Raw genomic sequence first — 15,699 nt, 5'->3', positions numbered from 1 at the left:
TGGTATCCATTGTTTGTTGATGACAGCATTTTAATTGATGAAACTAACAAAGGATTAAATGCAAAATTATGTTTATGTACAAATTCCTTAGAAACAAGAGGTTCTAAAGTAAAGACTAAAACAGAATGTATGGCATGTAAATTTAATAACACTGGTAGTGCAAATCAGGGTACGGTTAGGATTTGAAACCAAGAGATAACTCAATGTGACCTTTTTCAGTACCTTAGTTTGATAGTTCATAACAAGGGAGGGATTGTGAGGATGTCACCCATAGAATTAGAGCAGGATGGGCAAAACAAAGGGGTGACACTTGTGACATTTTACAAAAAGGATGCGAACTTGTTGTGTGTCACACATTTCTGACAAAACTATCCTTCTAGTCTATGGGAAAACTCTTTTTCTCTATTTTGGTAACAGTTGGTATCCAGGGGAATGAAGAGACCTTATTTAAAAGTAGTTCTTTAATCCTAAGACAAGAAGAGGCAGAATTATGTAAAGATGTGTAAGGGCAGATATATTATGGTCTTGGGAGGAGAGGAATAAGAGGATCTTTAATGAAAAGAGAATATCCATAGAGGATGTTTATTAATTGATATTATGGGAGGTGGCAAATTGGCTGAAATCATTGAAAATATGCATCTATATAATGCTTTACCTTCATATGCTCACGCTTCCTGTACAAAATACCTCTACCTGGATTCCCCTTCAAATAAACAAGAATATGATTTACTGCAGCCAAATGTGATGTACTAGGAGCTTGCATATACTGACACGCAAATTGCATAGAAAATGTCTAGTCGAGTCATGTATAGGTAGAGCTACCTCCCTACAAGTCTTCTTCACTAAGGCCATGTTTGGGAGTGCTTATGTTAAGTGCTTATTTTATTATTTCATATTGGGTGTTTGGTAGTCTTTTTCTCCAATAAGCACTTGTGACTATTTTGTCCTTCATTTTCTTTCAATTTTTCAAAATATACGTTGTGGGTGGTAGGCTCTCTCTCTCTCTCTCTCTCTCTCTCTTTCTCTCTCTTTCTTAAAAACTCTCTATCCCTGTTGGTTTCCCTTTTTTTCGAGTCTTTGAATAAGAATCCCTCGAAGCGCCAAATTTCTCTGGCTTATCGGGCGAGGTATTTGTAACCCCAAATTTCTTTGAATAGATCCTTTCAATTCCTTACACGGGAAAGGGTTATGATCTTGACAAGTGAGAAGAGTTGCAGACAAGAAATAACAGGTCAGTACATGGTTTTAAGGTTTCACGATAGGAAAGAAAAAGAGCAACGGGACGAAACTTACACTTAGCGATTTTGATGGAGGAGGGAGGCATAGAGAGGCCACAACTTGGTAGTAGGTCATACTATTGGGGTCGAGAGAGGGAGGGAGTCTGCTCATCTGCAATCCTTTTGATAACCTCATGCCCAACTGCGACGGGTCTGCTCATGTTGTCGGAAGTGGGTTCTAGGGAACTGTTATCCCTCTGGGGTTGAGCTTGGGGTAGGCACAGTGTTTGATCTTAGTTTGGAGTTTTGGTGGTTTCCTTCCTGGTATTGTATAAACTAAATGGGGACAACTTTGGTAGAAAAAAATTGAATAAGTGTTTTGTAGAGAAGATGGGCCAAATGGCCCATAGGTTGTTTATTCTTCTTGTTATTTTGGGCCCATCCTGTCAATATTAAGTTCTTTGTAAATTCTTGCCCAACTAAGGGCCTCCTTGTAATTATTCAAATATATCTAATACAACAGTGTTGGGGCTGAGAGAGGATGAGTTCGAAATCCTCTTCTTAGACCCTCATTGCAGAACCCTCAACTCTCCTCTCTTCAGTTTCAACATGGTATCAGAGCGTATCTGAACTTGAATATCCTAGGGCTGGAGGCTTAGTCACGTATTGCCTGATTCTTGGAGGTCATTGGACGAGCCCAAGACTAGAATCTCTTGGAGAAGGGGTTCGGTGACTAGGAAGAATCAGAGAAGAAGAAAAAAAGGGGGGGGGGGAGGGGAACAACTCGGTTCTGTTTTGAAGCTTGACTGTGTTTGGATTGTTGAAGCTCGAACAGTAAGTTGTGCTCAGTTTTCTGGTTCTGTTTTGAAGCTCGACTGTGTTTGGACTATTGAAGCTCGAACTGTAAGTTGTGCTTAGTTTTCTGGTTCTGTTTTGTATTACCTTTGACTGTGTTTGGACTGTTGAAGTGTCCGAAATCCTAGCTGTTCTGTACTACCTTCAACTGCATTAAATCTGGTTTAACCCATAAATTTCTGGGCTGTTTTTTTCTCTTTTTCTTGGACTGTTAAAACCTGCCGAAACATCCTTGTAACAAGGCTGTGTATTGTTACTCCTGTTTGGCTGTTTTAGGGGGCCGTACGAACTGTTTTTGGGGTCTTTTCTCTTCCTTGACAGTGGGGTTGTCTCTATTGCCCACACTGTGTTTGTGAAAAGGCCTATTCAGCAATACCGATTGGTACTTACTCTTCTTGGCTGAGTGTACAACTTTGAAAAGGTACTTCGGCTGAGTGCACAGTGCCTAGGAGATTCTAATTACTTCTTGAAGCCTGAACTCAGTGTATTGTCTTCTTGTGGTCGGCTGAACTCAGTGTGTTGCTTCCTTGTGGTCGGATGAACTCAGTTATTGCTTGTCCTTATTCAATATAGTTGTAGAAGTTATCTGAAATCATATTTGGAGTGTTTACATGATGTACTCCTCAGAGTTTGAAAACAAAAGTGGTGCTGAATATGGACTGGTTCAGGGGACTCCAAGTGATTCCTTATTGACTGTGACCACAGTTGAAGTAGATGGAATTAATTATCTGGCATGGTCACAATCAGTAAAGATTCATGTATGTAGTAGAGGAAAGTGGGGGTTTATTTCCGGGAGTAAGAAGGCTCCCCCAGAAGATGATCCATCCTACGAGAAGTGGATGCAAGAAAATTACACTGTCATTGGGTGGCTTGTGAACTCAATGCAGCCACAAATCAGTCAACACTACCTATGGATGAATTCAGCAAAAGAAATTTGGGACAGTGTTGTAGAATCCTATTCCCAAAAACTCAATGTGGCCTGGGCATATAAATTGAGAAGTGATGTAAAGAATTTAAGGCAAGGAGAGAAACCTTTTGCTGTATATTTCTCAACCCTGAAATCCCTATGGCAAGAGATTGACCTAATAGAAGCTGTAACTTGGGACACCACCAATGATGCAGAGACCTACAGAAAATTGGTTGAAAGGAACAGGGTTTTTGAGTTCTTAACTGGACTAAACCCAGAATATGATATCACAAAACAGAATATTCTTTCCAAGGAGTGTGTCTCTGTCACAAGCTTATGCATTGGTGAGTAGTGAAGAGAGCAGAAGGGCTGTTTAGGTTCAAGGGGCTGATATTAATGATCACTTTGCCAATATGGGGATTAAACCTAAAGGGAATGTTGGAACTTCTAGTGGCATAGGAAAGAAAGAAGTTATATGTGAGTACTGCAAGAAGCCGAAGCACACCAAAGACAAGTGCTGGAAGTTACATCCTAATCTTGTTCCCATTCGGTTTCAGAAAAAACATGATAGTAAAAGATCAGGAAGTGCAAATGTAGCTACCGGGCCAGATAGTGAAGAGATGTCTACTTCTGCACAGTTGGCAGCCATGAGAGCAGAATATGAAAAGTTTGGGAAGATGATCAGTCAGCTGAGTGATGTGACCTCTCCTTCCGACCCTTTAGGAAATTCTACTACTTCAGCATTTGCTCATTCAGGTATAAGGGCTTCTGCTAATCATGCTACCTCTTCAGGTAATCTCAAGATCCTTTGGATTATTGACTCAGGTGCTTCTGACCATATGACCAATCTGTCTACCTTGTTTGTTTCATATGACTTATTTCCTGGACGTGATAAAATCACTTTAGCTGATGGTTCACTTGCCCCTATCTCTGGTAAGGGAACCATCAAGGCTACAGATTCCTTGTACCTACCTTCTGCCCTTCATGCACCTAAACTAAATACAAATTTGTTGTCTGTGAGCAGTTTAACCAAGTCACTAAACTGTTGTGTAACTTTTTTTCCTTCCTACTGTGTTTTTCAGGATCTGGAGTCTCAAAAGGTGATTGGAAGTGGCCATGAGGCGAATGGAATATACCTGCTTGATACTCCGGGACAATGCACTGATCATCTTGGGAATGTTGCTCTTGGATCTGTCTCTTCAGAGTCTGTTAGTCGGATTATGTTGTGTCATTGTCGTTTTGGTCATCTGTCTTTTTCCGCCTTGAGTCATCTATTCCCTGAATTGTTTAAGGGCATGATTGACATCTATGCTCAGCTTGAGGGGGAGTGTAGAGAAGATGGGCTGAATGGCCCATAGGTTGTTTATTCTTCTTGTTATTTTGGGCCCATCCTGTCAATATTAAGTTCTTTGTAAATTCTTGCCCAACTAAGGGCCTCCTTGTAATTATTCAAATATATCTAATAAAACAGTGTTAGGGGGCTGAGAGAGAGGGTGAGTTCGAAATCCTCTTCTCAGACCCTCATTGCAGAACCCTCAACTCTCCTCTCTTCAGTTTCAACATGTTTATTGTTTAAGCACTTAAAAAAACCTGGGATTTTGAGCTTAAAAAATAAGCCCTTATTTTTAAAATAAGCACTTATTCTAGGATTATTTCCCAAACACCAATAAGTGCTTAATGGTGTGGTCCCGGCCCAAATAAGCACTTATTTTTAAGCACTCACAAACATGGCCTAAATTTTCTCTCTGTAGATAACATTTGGGTAGTGGACACTCTGTCCCATTGTAACTCTAGAAGGTCTAGATTCCTTTCTTTTGGATTAGGAAAGAGTGCTTTGAAGTGGTCCACAAAAGTCATAACAGTTTCCTCTTTTCTTTTGATAAATGAAAGAAATTGATACTAATAGTGAAACAGTGAGCATACAAACAGCCTAAGTAGAGGCATGAGATGCGACCTCTTCTTTAAAGATGAAAGCATAAAACTCACACTAAACAGAAATCAGCTTACAAAGTTGCCCAGTACAAAGAAACCCTTGAGACCCCTTGTTTAGCAAGAGAATCAGCCAAAACAATTGCTGATCTGCTAACCCACTGAAAATTAACTGACATGCTTCTTGTAAGCCAATTGACTCCTCTTAGGAGATCCCTACAATCCCAATTAACAGTATTTGGGTTTGCCAACCAACCCACAACCACCTTGGATTCTCCCTCAATTACCAAATTAACAGTATCCTCTTCCCCACATAAAACTTGATCATCCACTTCAATGCTTTGAGATCATGTTCTTTCTCCTTCTCCATTTGCTGAAGAGTGAGAGTTTAGTATTACCGTCTCCTACCAAAAGCCACTTACACCTCGGTTTTTTGGCTCCAGGAGATTTCCTCTTTACGCAAGATCTCTTCCAACTCCAATTTTGGCCTCCATCTTTCTGATCTATCCTCCCCACTATACTCTCTTTGGGACTCTTTTAAGTTCATCTCCTCTAACCATTTTGCAATGTTTTCCTTAGAATCCTCTAACTTTCCAAATTCTTCCTTTTTCCATGCTTTGGTTCTTTCTTTTTCCCTCTTCAAATTTTTAGTGAGTTTCACACCCTTTTTCCTATTTCCAGGCTCGGAGATGTTGCTAGCAGAAATTTTGACTAATCAAAGGAGCAGATTTGGGAATGCTCAAAGGATTCAAACCAGTTAGGGATGATGGTTCCGTTATGCAACTTCAGTTTGTAGTTGGTACATCGATTTTCTTGGGAGCTTCAATTGATCAAGTGCTGAATTTGAGGTGCTAGCTGGGCAAAAGACTACTTTGAAGAAAAATGTGATGATTATTGTGGGCAACAGTTCTCAAACTTATTTAGAGGAGTGTGCAACCAATCCGGGTTGTATGGTAGGGGAATTCCCATTCACATATCTGGGATTACCAATAGGTGCAATAGCTTTAGTTTCAATTACTTATCTTTGCTAAAAATTCCTTCTTCATTGGAAAATTCAATTGAGAAGATGCAGAAAGTGTTCCTATGATGTATTAAAGGAGTGCAATGGAAGTATCATCTAGTGAAATGGTATTGAGTTTGTAGGGATAAAAAGGTGGGGGATCCAGTTGGCTGCAAGATGTTAGTTATGTGAAGCTGCTGAAGAGAATGTTTTGCATCTATGTTTTGGATGTCTCTTCGGAGACATCCTAAAAAATTCATATGGGGATTCTTCTTTTGATTCTTCAAAACTAATATGGTGGAACCAAGGACTCCGGCAGATATTTTTGTTGTTGGCCTACAATGAGAGGAAACATCAAGGCAAAGATAGTTTGGGGCTGAATACGTTTTTTCATCAAGGCAAAGATATTTGAAGACTAGGCTTGGGGTGGAGATCAAATTGTTCTCTTATGTGGGAAAAGAATGATGGACTGGGTGGTACTTGTACTCCCAGATTTGAAGGAGTCTCAAGTGAAGATCTTGCTGCTAATTTTCGGTCTCTTCTTGAGGTAGAATCAAGTAGCTAGTTTTGTTGCTTTGCTTCTCTTTTTGGATGTATTCTCATCTTTTCTTCTCTGTAAGATGTTTGTGGTGATTCCTTGTCACCCTTCTGATGTACTTTTCTTTTATTAATAAAATTTTATTTTTTTATTTATTAATCAGCCAAGACTTTACCATCATGTCCTCTTGGACCCACTTAGCAGTTAGCATGCTTAGGGTCCTGAGCATTCAACTATTTCTCTGCGCCTGTAAGATGTCCCAGCTTTTAATGGCCCCCAATGTAAATCTTCACAGCTTGTGTCCCCGTGTATACTTATTTCCATTCAACTTAACAGTGGTGAATGGTGATATGTGAGGTAAAGGGCCACTATCTAATTCCAGGGTTATAGGTATCACTACTATGCTTCTGTTCCTCTACAATCAATAGACAAGATGCAAAAAATAATCAAGATGCAGCCAGCTGGTCTACAGGTTATCCCAAAGCACTTTCTGGGTAAGAAGAGAATAAGAGAACAGATTTGTGATCTCCTTAGAGGGGTGGGCCTTGGTGCAACAGTTGGTTGCTGCTTTGCAACCTGGGTGACCAGGATTCATATCTTCAAAACGGCCTCTCTGTATGTGCAGGGTAAGTCTGTATACATCTATCCCTCCCCAGACCCCACATTGGTGTGAGCCTTGTGTACTGGGCTGCCCTTTTTTCATTTGTGATCTCCTTAGAGGGATTGGAATCACTCCCAGACTCCTTCAATCTCCAAAACAGGTTCACAAGAACAAGAAAACATCAGAAAATCCCAACTGGAATAGACAGAAAGCAATGTCCTGTCAATCTCTCACACCTTGCCAAAAACCAACACAGATCCACTCAATCTCCTCTGAAGTCACTAACAGACCCAAGAATCTCAGATTCTACCGTGCAGATAGGTGTTCAGTTCTTATTGGACAAAAAACCTCCTCTGTTTTTCTAGTTTGGCCAACTTCTGAACCTTTTCCAAGATTCTTCTTGGGCAGTAATGACTAACGAGAACCGTCCAAAAATCTCTGAACCAGGCAGCAAACAGTGATCTATCCAGCCCCCAAGCTATCTCATGCAGTTGGCTGGACTAGGACTGCTTGAGGAGAAGATGATCTACTGAAAACTTGGCTGTGATACTAAGTTGTTGATGTAAGAATATGTCAGTCTTATGATACATGTTTGGATTAGAGAAGGAAAGTTGAAGTACATAAAACAAGATAGAAAGAAGTAGAGGAAAGAGAAGAAGAGAGAGGAGAAATTTAAGAAGAGATTGTGGGGTTACTCATAGAGTCCCTCATGCTTTATACTTTATGTAAAGAAAATGAAATTATAAGTCTGCCCCTACATAGTTGGCAAAAGTTGTTATGCCTTAATGTAAGTAGCAAGCTGTCCCAATGGGGCCTATAATAAAAGAAGCATAACAACAAAAATATATGCCCTGAATTCTCTCTCCTTTCTACTAGTTTAGTTGCAGCCACCTTATGAGGGGCTTTTATGTAATTTTCCACTTTATTAACAAAGAGTATAAATATAAGTGACTGTACACATGATGTATTCTTCTCCAAACTTCTTCTCTTGTTCTTCTCTCTTCTCCCTCTGTTCTACTTTTCTGAACCTATCTGTTCTACTTGTTTTCTCTTTCTTCTCTCTTCTCTCTTCTATTTCTCTACTTGTATCTCTGTGCCTCCCAGCTGGTTAAATGTTGTGTTAGGGGCTGAGTCTGTGTCTGTTGGTCCAGTTGGTTTGATGTCCTGATGTTTGCCTCTTGTTTTTTATTGGTTTTCTTGAATGAATATTTTCCTTATAAAAAGTAGGCAAATCAGGACTGTAATCAGTCCAATTCTTGATGTAAATTCAATGAGAAAAACAGAGAAGAAAGAAGAGAGAATAGAGAAAAGAGAGATGAGAGAAAGAGTGTGGGCTAGCTTGAATTGCCGCCCCACTCAACTATTTTTATTAACATTTAAAATATAAGATTGCAATTACACTAATGCCCCTACTGTTTACATATGCAAATAACTAACAAAACTAACATTGCTAACAGCATACATAAAGCAGGAAATAACTAACAGCAGTAGTGGGGACCACAATAAATAAAATAACTGACAGCAATATAACAGCACTAATTATTGCTCTACATCTCTACACTCTCTCTCAAGTTGGAATAGATATTTATCATTCCTAACTTGCATAAATCTGTTTCCAACTTGGTCCTTGTAACTGCCTTGGTGAAGAGATCAGCAAGTCGCATATTGGATGCAATATATGGAAGACACTTCTTGAGAAGCCACTCTTTCTTTGATAAAGTGTCAATCCACCCTCAATATGTTTAGTTTTGTCATGCTGTACCGTATTATGGGCAATGCTAATAGCAGCCTGATTATCACAATACAACATCAGGGGCTTCTCATAAGCAATTCCCAGTTCCTCAAACAATGACCTCAACCATAACACTTAAGCCACACCATGTGCCATAGATCTGTATTCTGCTTCAGCACTGGAACGTGCTACAACATTCTATTTCTTACTCCTCTAAGAGACAAGGGTGCCTCCTACAAAGGTACAATACCCAAAAGTAGACCTCCTGTTATCAACACACCCAGCCCAATCAACATTTGTGTAGACTTCTATCGTCATGTGACCATTATTTCTGAAGAGTATTCCTTTGCTTGGACTTCTCTTCAGGTAAGCAAGAATCCTCTCAACTGCAAGAAGGTGAGTAGTTTTGGGAGAATGCATGTACTGGCTAACTACATTGACTGCATAGGAAATGTCTGGTCGTGCGAGGCAAAGATAAAGCAGTTTCCCAACCAACCGTTGAAACATAATCTTATCTTCAAGGGGCTTTCCACCTTCAGTCCTTATCTTGTGGTTTTGTTCAATGGGTGTGTCAGTAGGTTTCACACCTACCTTCCCAATTTCTTCCAAAAGATCAAGAACATACTACCTTTGGGAGACAAAAATCCCATGTTTAGACCAGGCTACTTCACTACCCAAAAATAACGTAGTTCTCCCAAGTCTTTGACTTCAAATTCTTGTCGAAGCGGCTATTTAAGAGAGGCAAAGATAAAGCAGTTTCCCAACCAACCGTTGAAACATAATCTTATCTTCAAGGGGCTTTCCACCTTCAGTCCTTATCTTGTGGTTTTGTTCAATGGGTGTGTCAGTAGGTTTCACACCTACCTTCCCAATTTCTTCCAAAAGATCAAGAACATACTACCTTTGGGAGACAAAAATCCCATGTTTAGACCAGGCTACTTCACTACCCAAAAATAACGTAGTTCTCCCAAGTCTTTGACTTCAAATTCTTGTCGAAGCGGCTATTTAAGAGAGTCAATCTCACAGGTATCACTCGTTGTCACTACAATATCATCCACATAGACAACAAGTAGGGTCAAGGAGTTTATTTTTTTGATGAAAAGAGTGGTTTAATTGGACTTAGGCATAGCCAAATTTTCCAAGGGCTAGTCTAAATTTATCAAACCATGCTCTTGGAGATTGTTTTAGTCCATATAAGGCTTTCTTCAACCGATAGACCTTCTTCCCTACCTCTGCACAGTAGAATCTGGGAGGTAACTCCATGTACACTTCCTCTTGCAAATCACCATTGAGGAAGGCATTTTTAACATACATTTGGAATAGTGGCCATGAGAAATTTTCTGCAGTAGACAATAAAACTTTAATAGTGTTTATCTTAGCTACTGGTGCAAAAGTCTCCGAGTAGTCTATGCCATAAGCTTGTGTAAACCCCTTTGCAACTAATTTGGCCTTGTACTTCTTTTTGAGCCATCAACATTACGTTTCACTATAAACACCCATCTACACCCAACTAGTTTCTTTCCTTTTGGCTAATCGACTAACTCCCATGTATTGTTTTTGAGAAGGGCATCCATTTCTACTTTCATGGCATCCTTCCACTCAGGTATTGACAAGGCCTCTTGCACTGTCCTAGGAATGGGAATAGTAGAGATAGATGCCAAAAAGGACTTATAGGATGGAGGCAAACGATCATAAGTCAGAAACTGAGAAATGCAATGTGTTGTAGATGAAGTACAACGACGCTTCCCTTTGTGAATTGCAATTGGAAGATCAAGATCATCTAAGGTAGGAGAAGGCTCAATAATGGGAGGCATCTCATTAGTCTCAGTGATGGGAGGTATCTCATTTGTAGTGGGATTTAAAGGAGTTGTGGTACCTGGATCTGGAGCCGTAGAGGAAATTGGAGTTGGCCTGGACCATTGAGGATCGAAAGCAACCTGTCTCCACCGCTTGTGATACACCCTCAACTCCCTACACTTATGACAACCCTCTTCACTACACTCCCCTTCAGTGATTGGGACAAGTGATGGAATTTCTAGGTAAACCCATCTCACTACTCGCCCCCTGAGAAGAAACTCTATGATAGTAGGGAACATCTTTAAAGAAGGTGGCATCCATAGAAACAAACCGTTTCCTAGAAATAGGTTCATAGTTGTAATATCCCTTTTGATTTTGTGCATACCCAAGAAAGATACATTTGGAAGCTTTAGGATCAAACTTGGAACGATCAAGCCCAAAAATTTGAACAAAACAAGTACACCCAAAGGTTTTAAGAGGAATGGTGAAAAAGTCGTTATCAGGATATAAAAGATTGAATGGAATTTTCATATCTAGGACTCGTGAAGGAACCCGATTGATGAGATACACAGCTGTATGGATAGCATCCCCCCAGAAACATATAGGAACATTGGAGTTTAGCATAATGCTTCTAGTTACCTCCATTATATGCCTATTCTTCCTCTCAACAACTCCATTTTGCTGTGGTGTATGGGGGCAAGTGCTCTGATGAATAACCCCATGGTCAAAACCATCTGATGGAAGTTTCGAGTTAGGGTAGGGACCTCATCTCAAGAGTGCATAAGATAAACCCATGAAAAGTGAGTATCATCATCAAAAAACAACATAAAGTATCGGTATCCCCCCATAGTAGTGATGTGATATGGTTCCCAAACATTAGTATGCACAATTTCAAAAAGAATATTACTTTTTTTATTGCTCAAAGAACAGGTTGTTCTATAATGCTTTGCAAGCTCACAACTTTAACATTTTAAATTAGACATCTGGATTGACTCAAACAAACTCCTTAAAGACCTAAAAGGCAGATGACCTAACCATTATGCCAAAGCATAATTTGACTCATAGACTAAGAAACAAGGGACCTTTCAACCTCTATATCTTTCCCTTGTAGACTCCCTCAAAGCAGGTAGATTCCATTTGTCTCACGGCCAATACCAATCACCTTTCTTGTCTCAAGCTCCTGAAAAACACATTCACCAGGGAAAAAGGTCATTGAATAGTTTTGATTTTTAGTGATGCTTCTAATTGACAATAGATTAGTACTAAGTTTAGGAACATGCAAAACTGAGGACAAGGAGATGGCATTCGATAGTCTAATGTTTCCCTTCCCAAAGATGGGAACAAGGGATCCATCAACAATGGATACTCTGTCTCTGCCAGAGGGTAAGCAAGAAGTAGTAAATAGAGAAGATAAGCCTATCATGTGGTCAAATGCACTTGAATCTATGACCCAACAAGGTCCATTGTTACCTAGGCCTGAAACATGATATGCTGATGCTTGTGTACCTGAATGAGCAAATGTTGAAGTTGGAGTGGCAAACCAATGGCTGAGATGAGGAGGCTGAAGTACCAAATTCACTTTCTAACTCACTCGGAGTAGCTCAGACAACCACATTGGCATTCCCCTTTTTGTTTTTGAGCTTTGCTTTAATTAAATGTAGATATAACTTCCAATAAGTGTCCTTGGTATGCTTTGGCTTCTTACAATGATCACAAACTAACTCCTTATCCTTCTTCTTTATGTCCCTTTCCTTGTCACATCCAAATTTTGGTTTAACCACTGCTAGAGTTGATTCCATAGGTTGAAGTTGCAAATATAACCTTTCTCGTACTCTCTTCACTACGCACTAGAGAATAGGCCTAAGATAAGGTCACACTCTCCCTGGTGAGTAGTTGTTGTCTCACAATATCATACTCTGAATTCAGACCAGCTAGGATTTCAAAAACCCTATTGGTCTCAACTTGTTTCCTATAGGTGTTTGCATCCTTCTGGCTTTCCCCTCACTAGTTTCCAAGTGATCAATTTCATGCCATAAAGATTTCAGGGTGGAGAAATAAATTGAGACTGGCTTCTCCCCTTGCTTGAGATTATTTACTTCACATTTCAGCTCATAGGCCCTGGCAACATTGAGTGGCTGAGAGTAGACCTGTTCATGGGCTGGGCCGGGTTTAGTCCAGGCTTTGTATATGTGTCAACAAAATACATTCAGGCTTGAGCCCGAGCCTGACTCTGACCATAAATTTGAAAACAATTTTTTTTTCTTTTTTTATTTAATAAAAAAGTGTTTTATTTATATTAAAAACCTTCAAAGCTCAAAAATAATAAACATCTCACTATTACTTGGAAAAAAAGAGAACAAAGAAAAAATATTGTATATACTTTATTAAATAAAATATATTTTTATTATTTAATATATAGTATGAAGTCGGGCTATTTTGAAAAAGCCCGAGATCGTCCCGAAAAAAAGTCGGGCCCAGTGCTTTAGGCCCGAGCCCAAGCCCTCGGGCCTAAAATTATGACCAAGCTCAACTTGTAACGGGCTGGGCAGGGGTATCCTGCCATGAACAGGTCTAGCTGAGAGTAGGTCTCCTTCATCACTTCACAAATTTCCTTAGCTGTTCTTGCCCACAAGTAATTTTGGCTAATATGAGGCTGCATAAAGTTACACAGCGAAGTCATGACCAAGCAGGTCTTCTGAACCCATTTGGCATATGAAAGGTTTTCCTTGGCTGGTTTCTTTACATCCCCATTCACATTACGTAACTTTCCTCTGCCCCCAATTGCCATCATGGCTGACTGAGCCCATTCTAAGTAATTAGAACCATCAAATTTAACAGTAATAATTTGAAAACTGTTCTCTGCCATGTTTCCTGCCCCAAAACACCTTCCCCTTGAGTCTTAAACTCAGCTCCTGCCATTTCTCTAAGAGGTTTATCAGGAGAAACCAGTTCTCAGCAAGAAAAGACCCCAAAAGAAACCAGCTCTCACCCAGAAAAGGTTTGGAATCTGAAACCAGCCTAGAAGTCACCCAGAAAAAAACGACTGGAATGCTGAAACTGATTTAGGGTTCACCCAAAAAGTGAGATCAGTCAGGTCTGATTGTATGGTTAAGAGAATACCTTAGAGAAAACTCTGAGAGAACAGAAAAACTCTTAGCTGCACCTTCTAAATAGGTCACAGTCAGGTCTGATCGTAGGGTTAAGAACAAACCCTAGAGAAAACTCTGAGAAAACAGAGAAAACCTCAGCCGCTCCTTCTAGATAGGTCTGATCTATCTATCACTGGTGTCGATCTCAGAAAAAATTAGAAACTTTCCCAGAAACACTGATCGCCACTCTGAACCCTAATCTTGATCTTTCTTGTTCTTTTCTGATTCTTCCTGATTACCAGACACTCCAAGCCTTCTACAAACTCTTGGACAACTGCTAAACCCTTCTGGTAACCTCCAATAATCAGCCGATGGACAGGTCTTGCTAGATTTCCAGCCCTAGGAGGTTCTCATGTAGTCAGCTGGATTAGACACACATGAGAAACCCCAGATTGGCTCTAATACCAAGTAGGCAAATCAGGACTGTAATCAGTCCAATTCTTGATGTAAATTCAATGAGACTATTTATATTACCGTTAAAATACCAAGTTGCCACCCCACTCAACTATTTATATTACCATTAAAATATAAGACTGCAATTACACTAATACCCCCACTGCTTACATGAGCTAATAACTAACAAAACTAACAGTGCTAACAACAAACATAAAGCAGGAAATAACTAACAGCAGTAGCGGGGACCACAATAAATAAAACAACTGACAGCAATATAACAGCACTAATTATTGCTCTACATCTGTACATAAAAAACTACTTGTTTCTCTTGATTTATACTGCTACTTTATTTTACTTGCTGAAATCAACAGGTAGTGTCATAAACATGTAATATTTTGGTTGTTTCAACATGTAACTTCGTCAATAGTTTTTGAAAGACTAAAACCAACCTTGGAGCTAAAACTTTTAGAATGTGATGACTTAGGAGTCTGTGAAACAGCCACATTCTTCTTAGGAGAAAGCTTCTTCCCTTGGAAGTAATCACATGAATTGCATTTAAAAGTAGTCAGTTGAAAATGGCCTGGAAGGCTTTCACATATGTTTGATTCTGACACCATACATCTTTCCAAAAGTGTATACATGTACCATTGCTAACATCAAAAGGTATATTCTTCTAGAACTCTATTTAATGTACAAGGATGCTATACCCCAGACTCAACTCATAAGGTTCTTGTCTCACTGTGCATAGATATTTGGTTCATTGCCATAACCCCATAACCATCCTTTTTCTCATCGATATGCTGGATTTTATGTGTAAATTGATGCTAGAAAGTTGCATGGAGGATAGTGACATTGTGAAGGTACTTGTAGGGTTGTATGTGAACTTATTCTTTTGATCTTTACGGTTTGTCATTAAATTCTTTACGGATAGTGACATTGGGAAGGTACTTATAGGGTTGTATGCGAACTTATTCTTTTGATCTTCTTTACGATCTTCTTTACGGTCTGTCATTAAAATTGTTGGATTGGGCTCTTGTTCAATAGAATCTTTTTACTCAATCATATGTGCATCTATATTTTTGTTTAGTACCTTAAGGTTGATTTGTTTCTCTGTTTTTTCAGATTAGTTCATTGGATGCTGTCCATAAGCTCTTTGAGAAATTTCCTGGGGCATTTATGGAGACTCTTCATGTCCCTCTTGAAATAAGGTATTTATTATGATCTTTTATATTTGTTATGCAGATCCATCTTTTTATTTTTCATTTTTTTATCAATGTAAAGTTTATTGGTTTTAATTTAAGAATCTGAAGGAAATTTTCTTCTGCAGGAGCTCCAACAATACACGTGAAGAGGTAGGTTATTGAATATGTTCTTGAACAATTTAACCAAAGATGTGTCTTATTTGAGAATCATCAATGTCTTTTTCTCTGTTCAGTGTGTGTTGTGTTATGAAAATAGAGATCCCAAATGAACAAATGGATACCATTTATTCATGTAAGTGATTCTCTAGTGGTAACTAGTAACAAGTTGGCTTAAGGAAATTAAACTAGCGGAGGGGGCCCTGCGTTGCAGGGGTTC

General features: G+C 39.4%; 1 protein-coding gene across 1 annotated transcript in view; it reads left to right on the top strand.

Moving 5' to 3' along the window:
* The window catches only part of GSL10 (glucan synthase-like 10), a 123,321-nt gene that overhangs the window by 58,928 nt on the left and 48,694 nt on the right, over positions 1-15,699 (top strand). Inside the window, exons 23-24 of the mRNA XM_088954511.1 lie at positions 15,244-15,329; positions 15,449-15,473. Of these exons, the coding sequence (XP_088810637.1) occupies positions 15,244-15,329; positions 15,449-15,473 (111 nt within the window). The remainder of the gene's footprint in view (positions 1-15,243; positions 15,330-15,448; positions 15,474-15,699) is intronic.

This window comes from Nelumbo lutea, chromosome 7 (assembly GCF_056320005.1).
Source record: "Nelumbo lutea isolate HS-2025 chromosome 7, American lotus-T2T, whole genome shotgun sequence".
Lineage (NCBI taxonomy): Eukaryota > Viridiplantae > Streptophyta > Magnoliopsida > Proteales > Nelumbonaceae > Nelumbo > Nelumbo lutea.
Note: the sequence above shows the minus strand (reverse complement) of the source record. Positions and strands in the feature narration are given on the sequence as shown.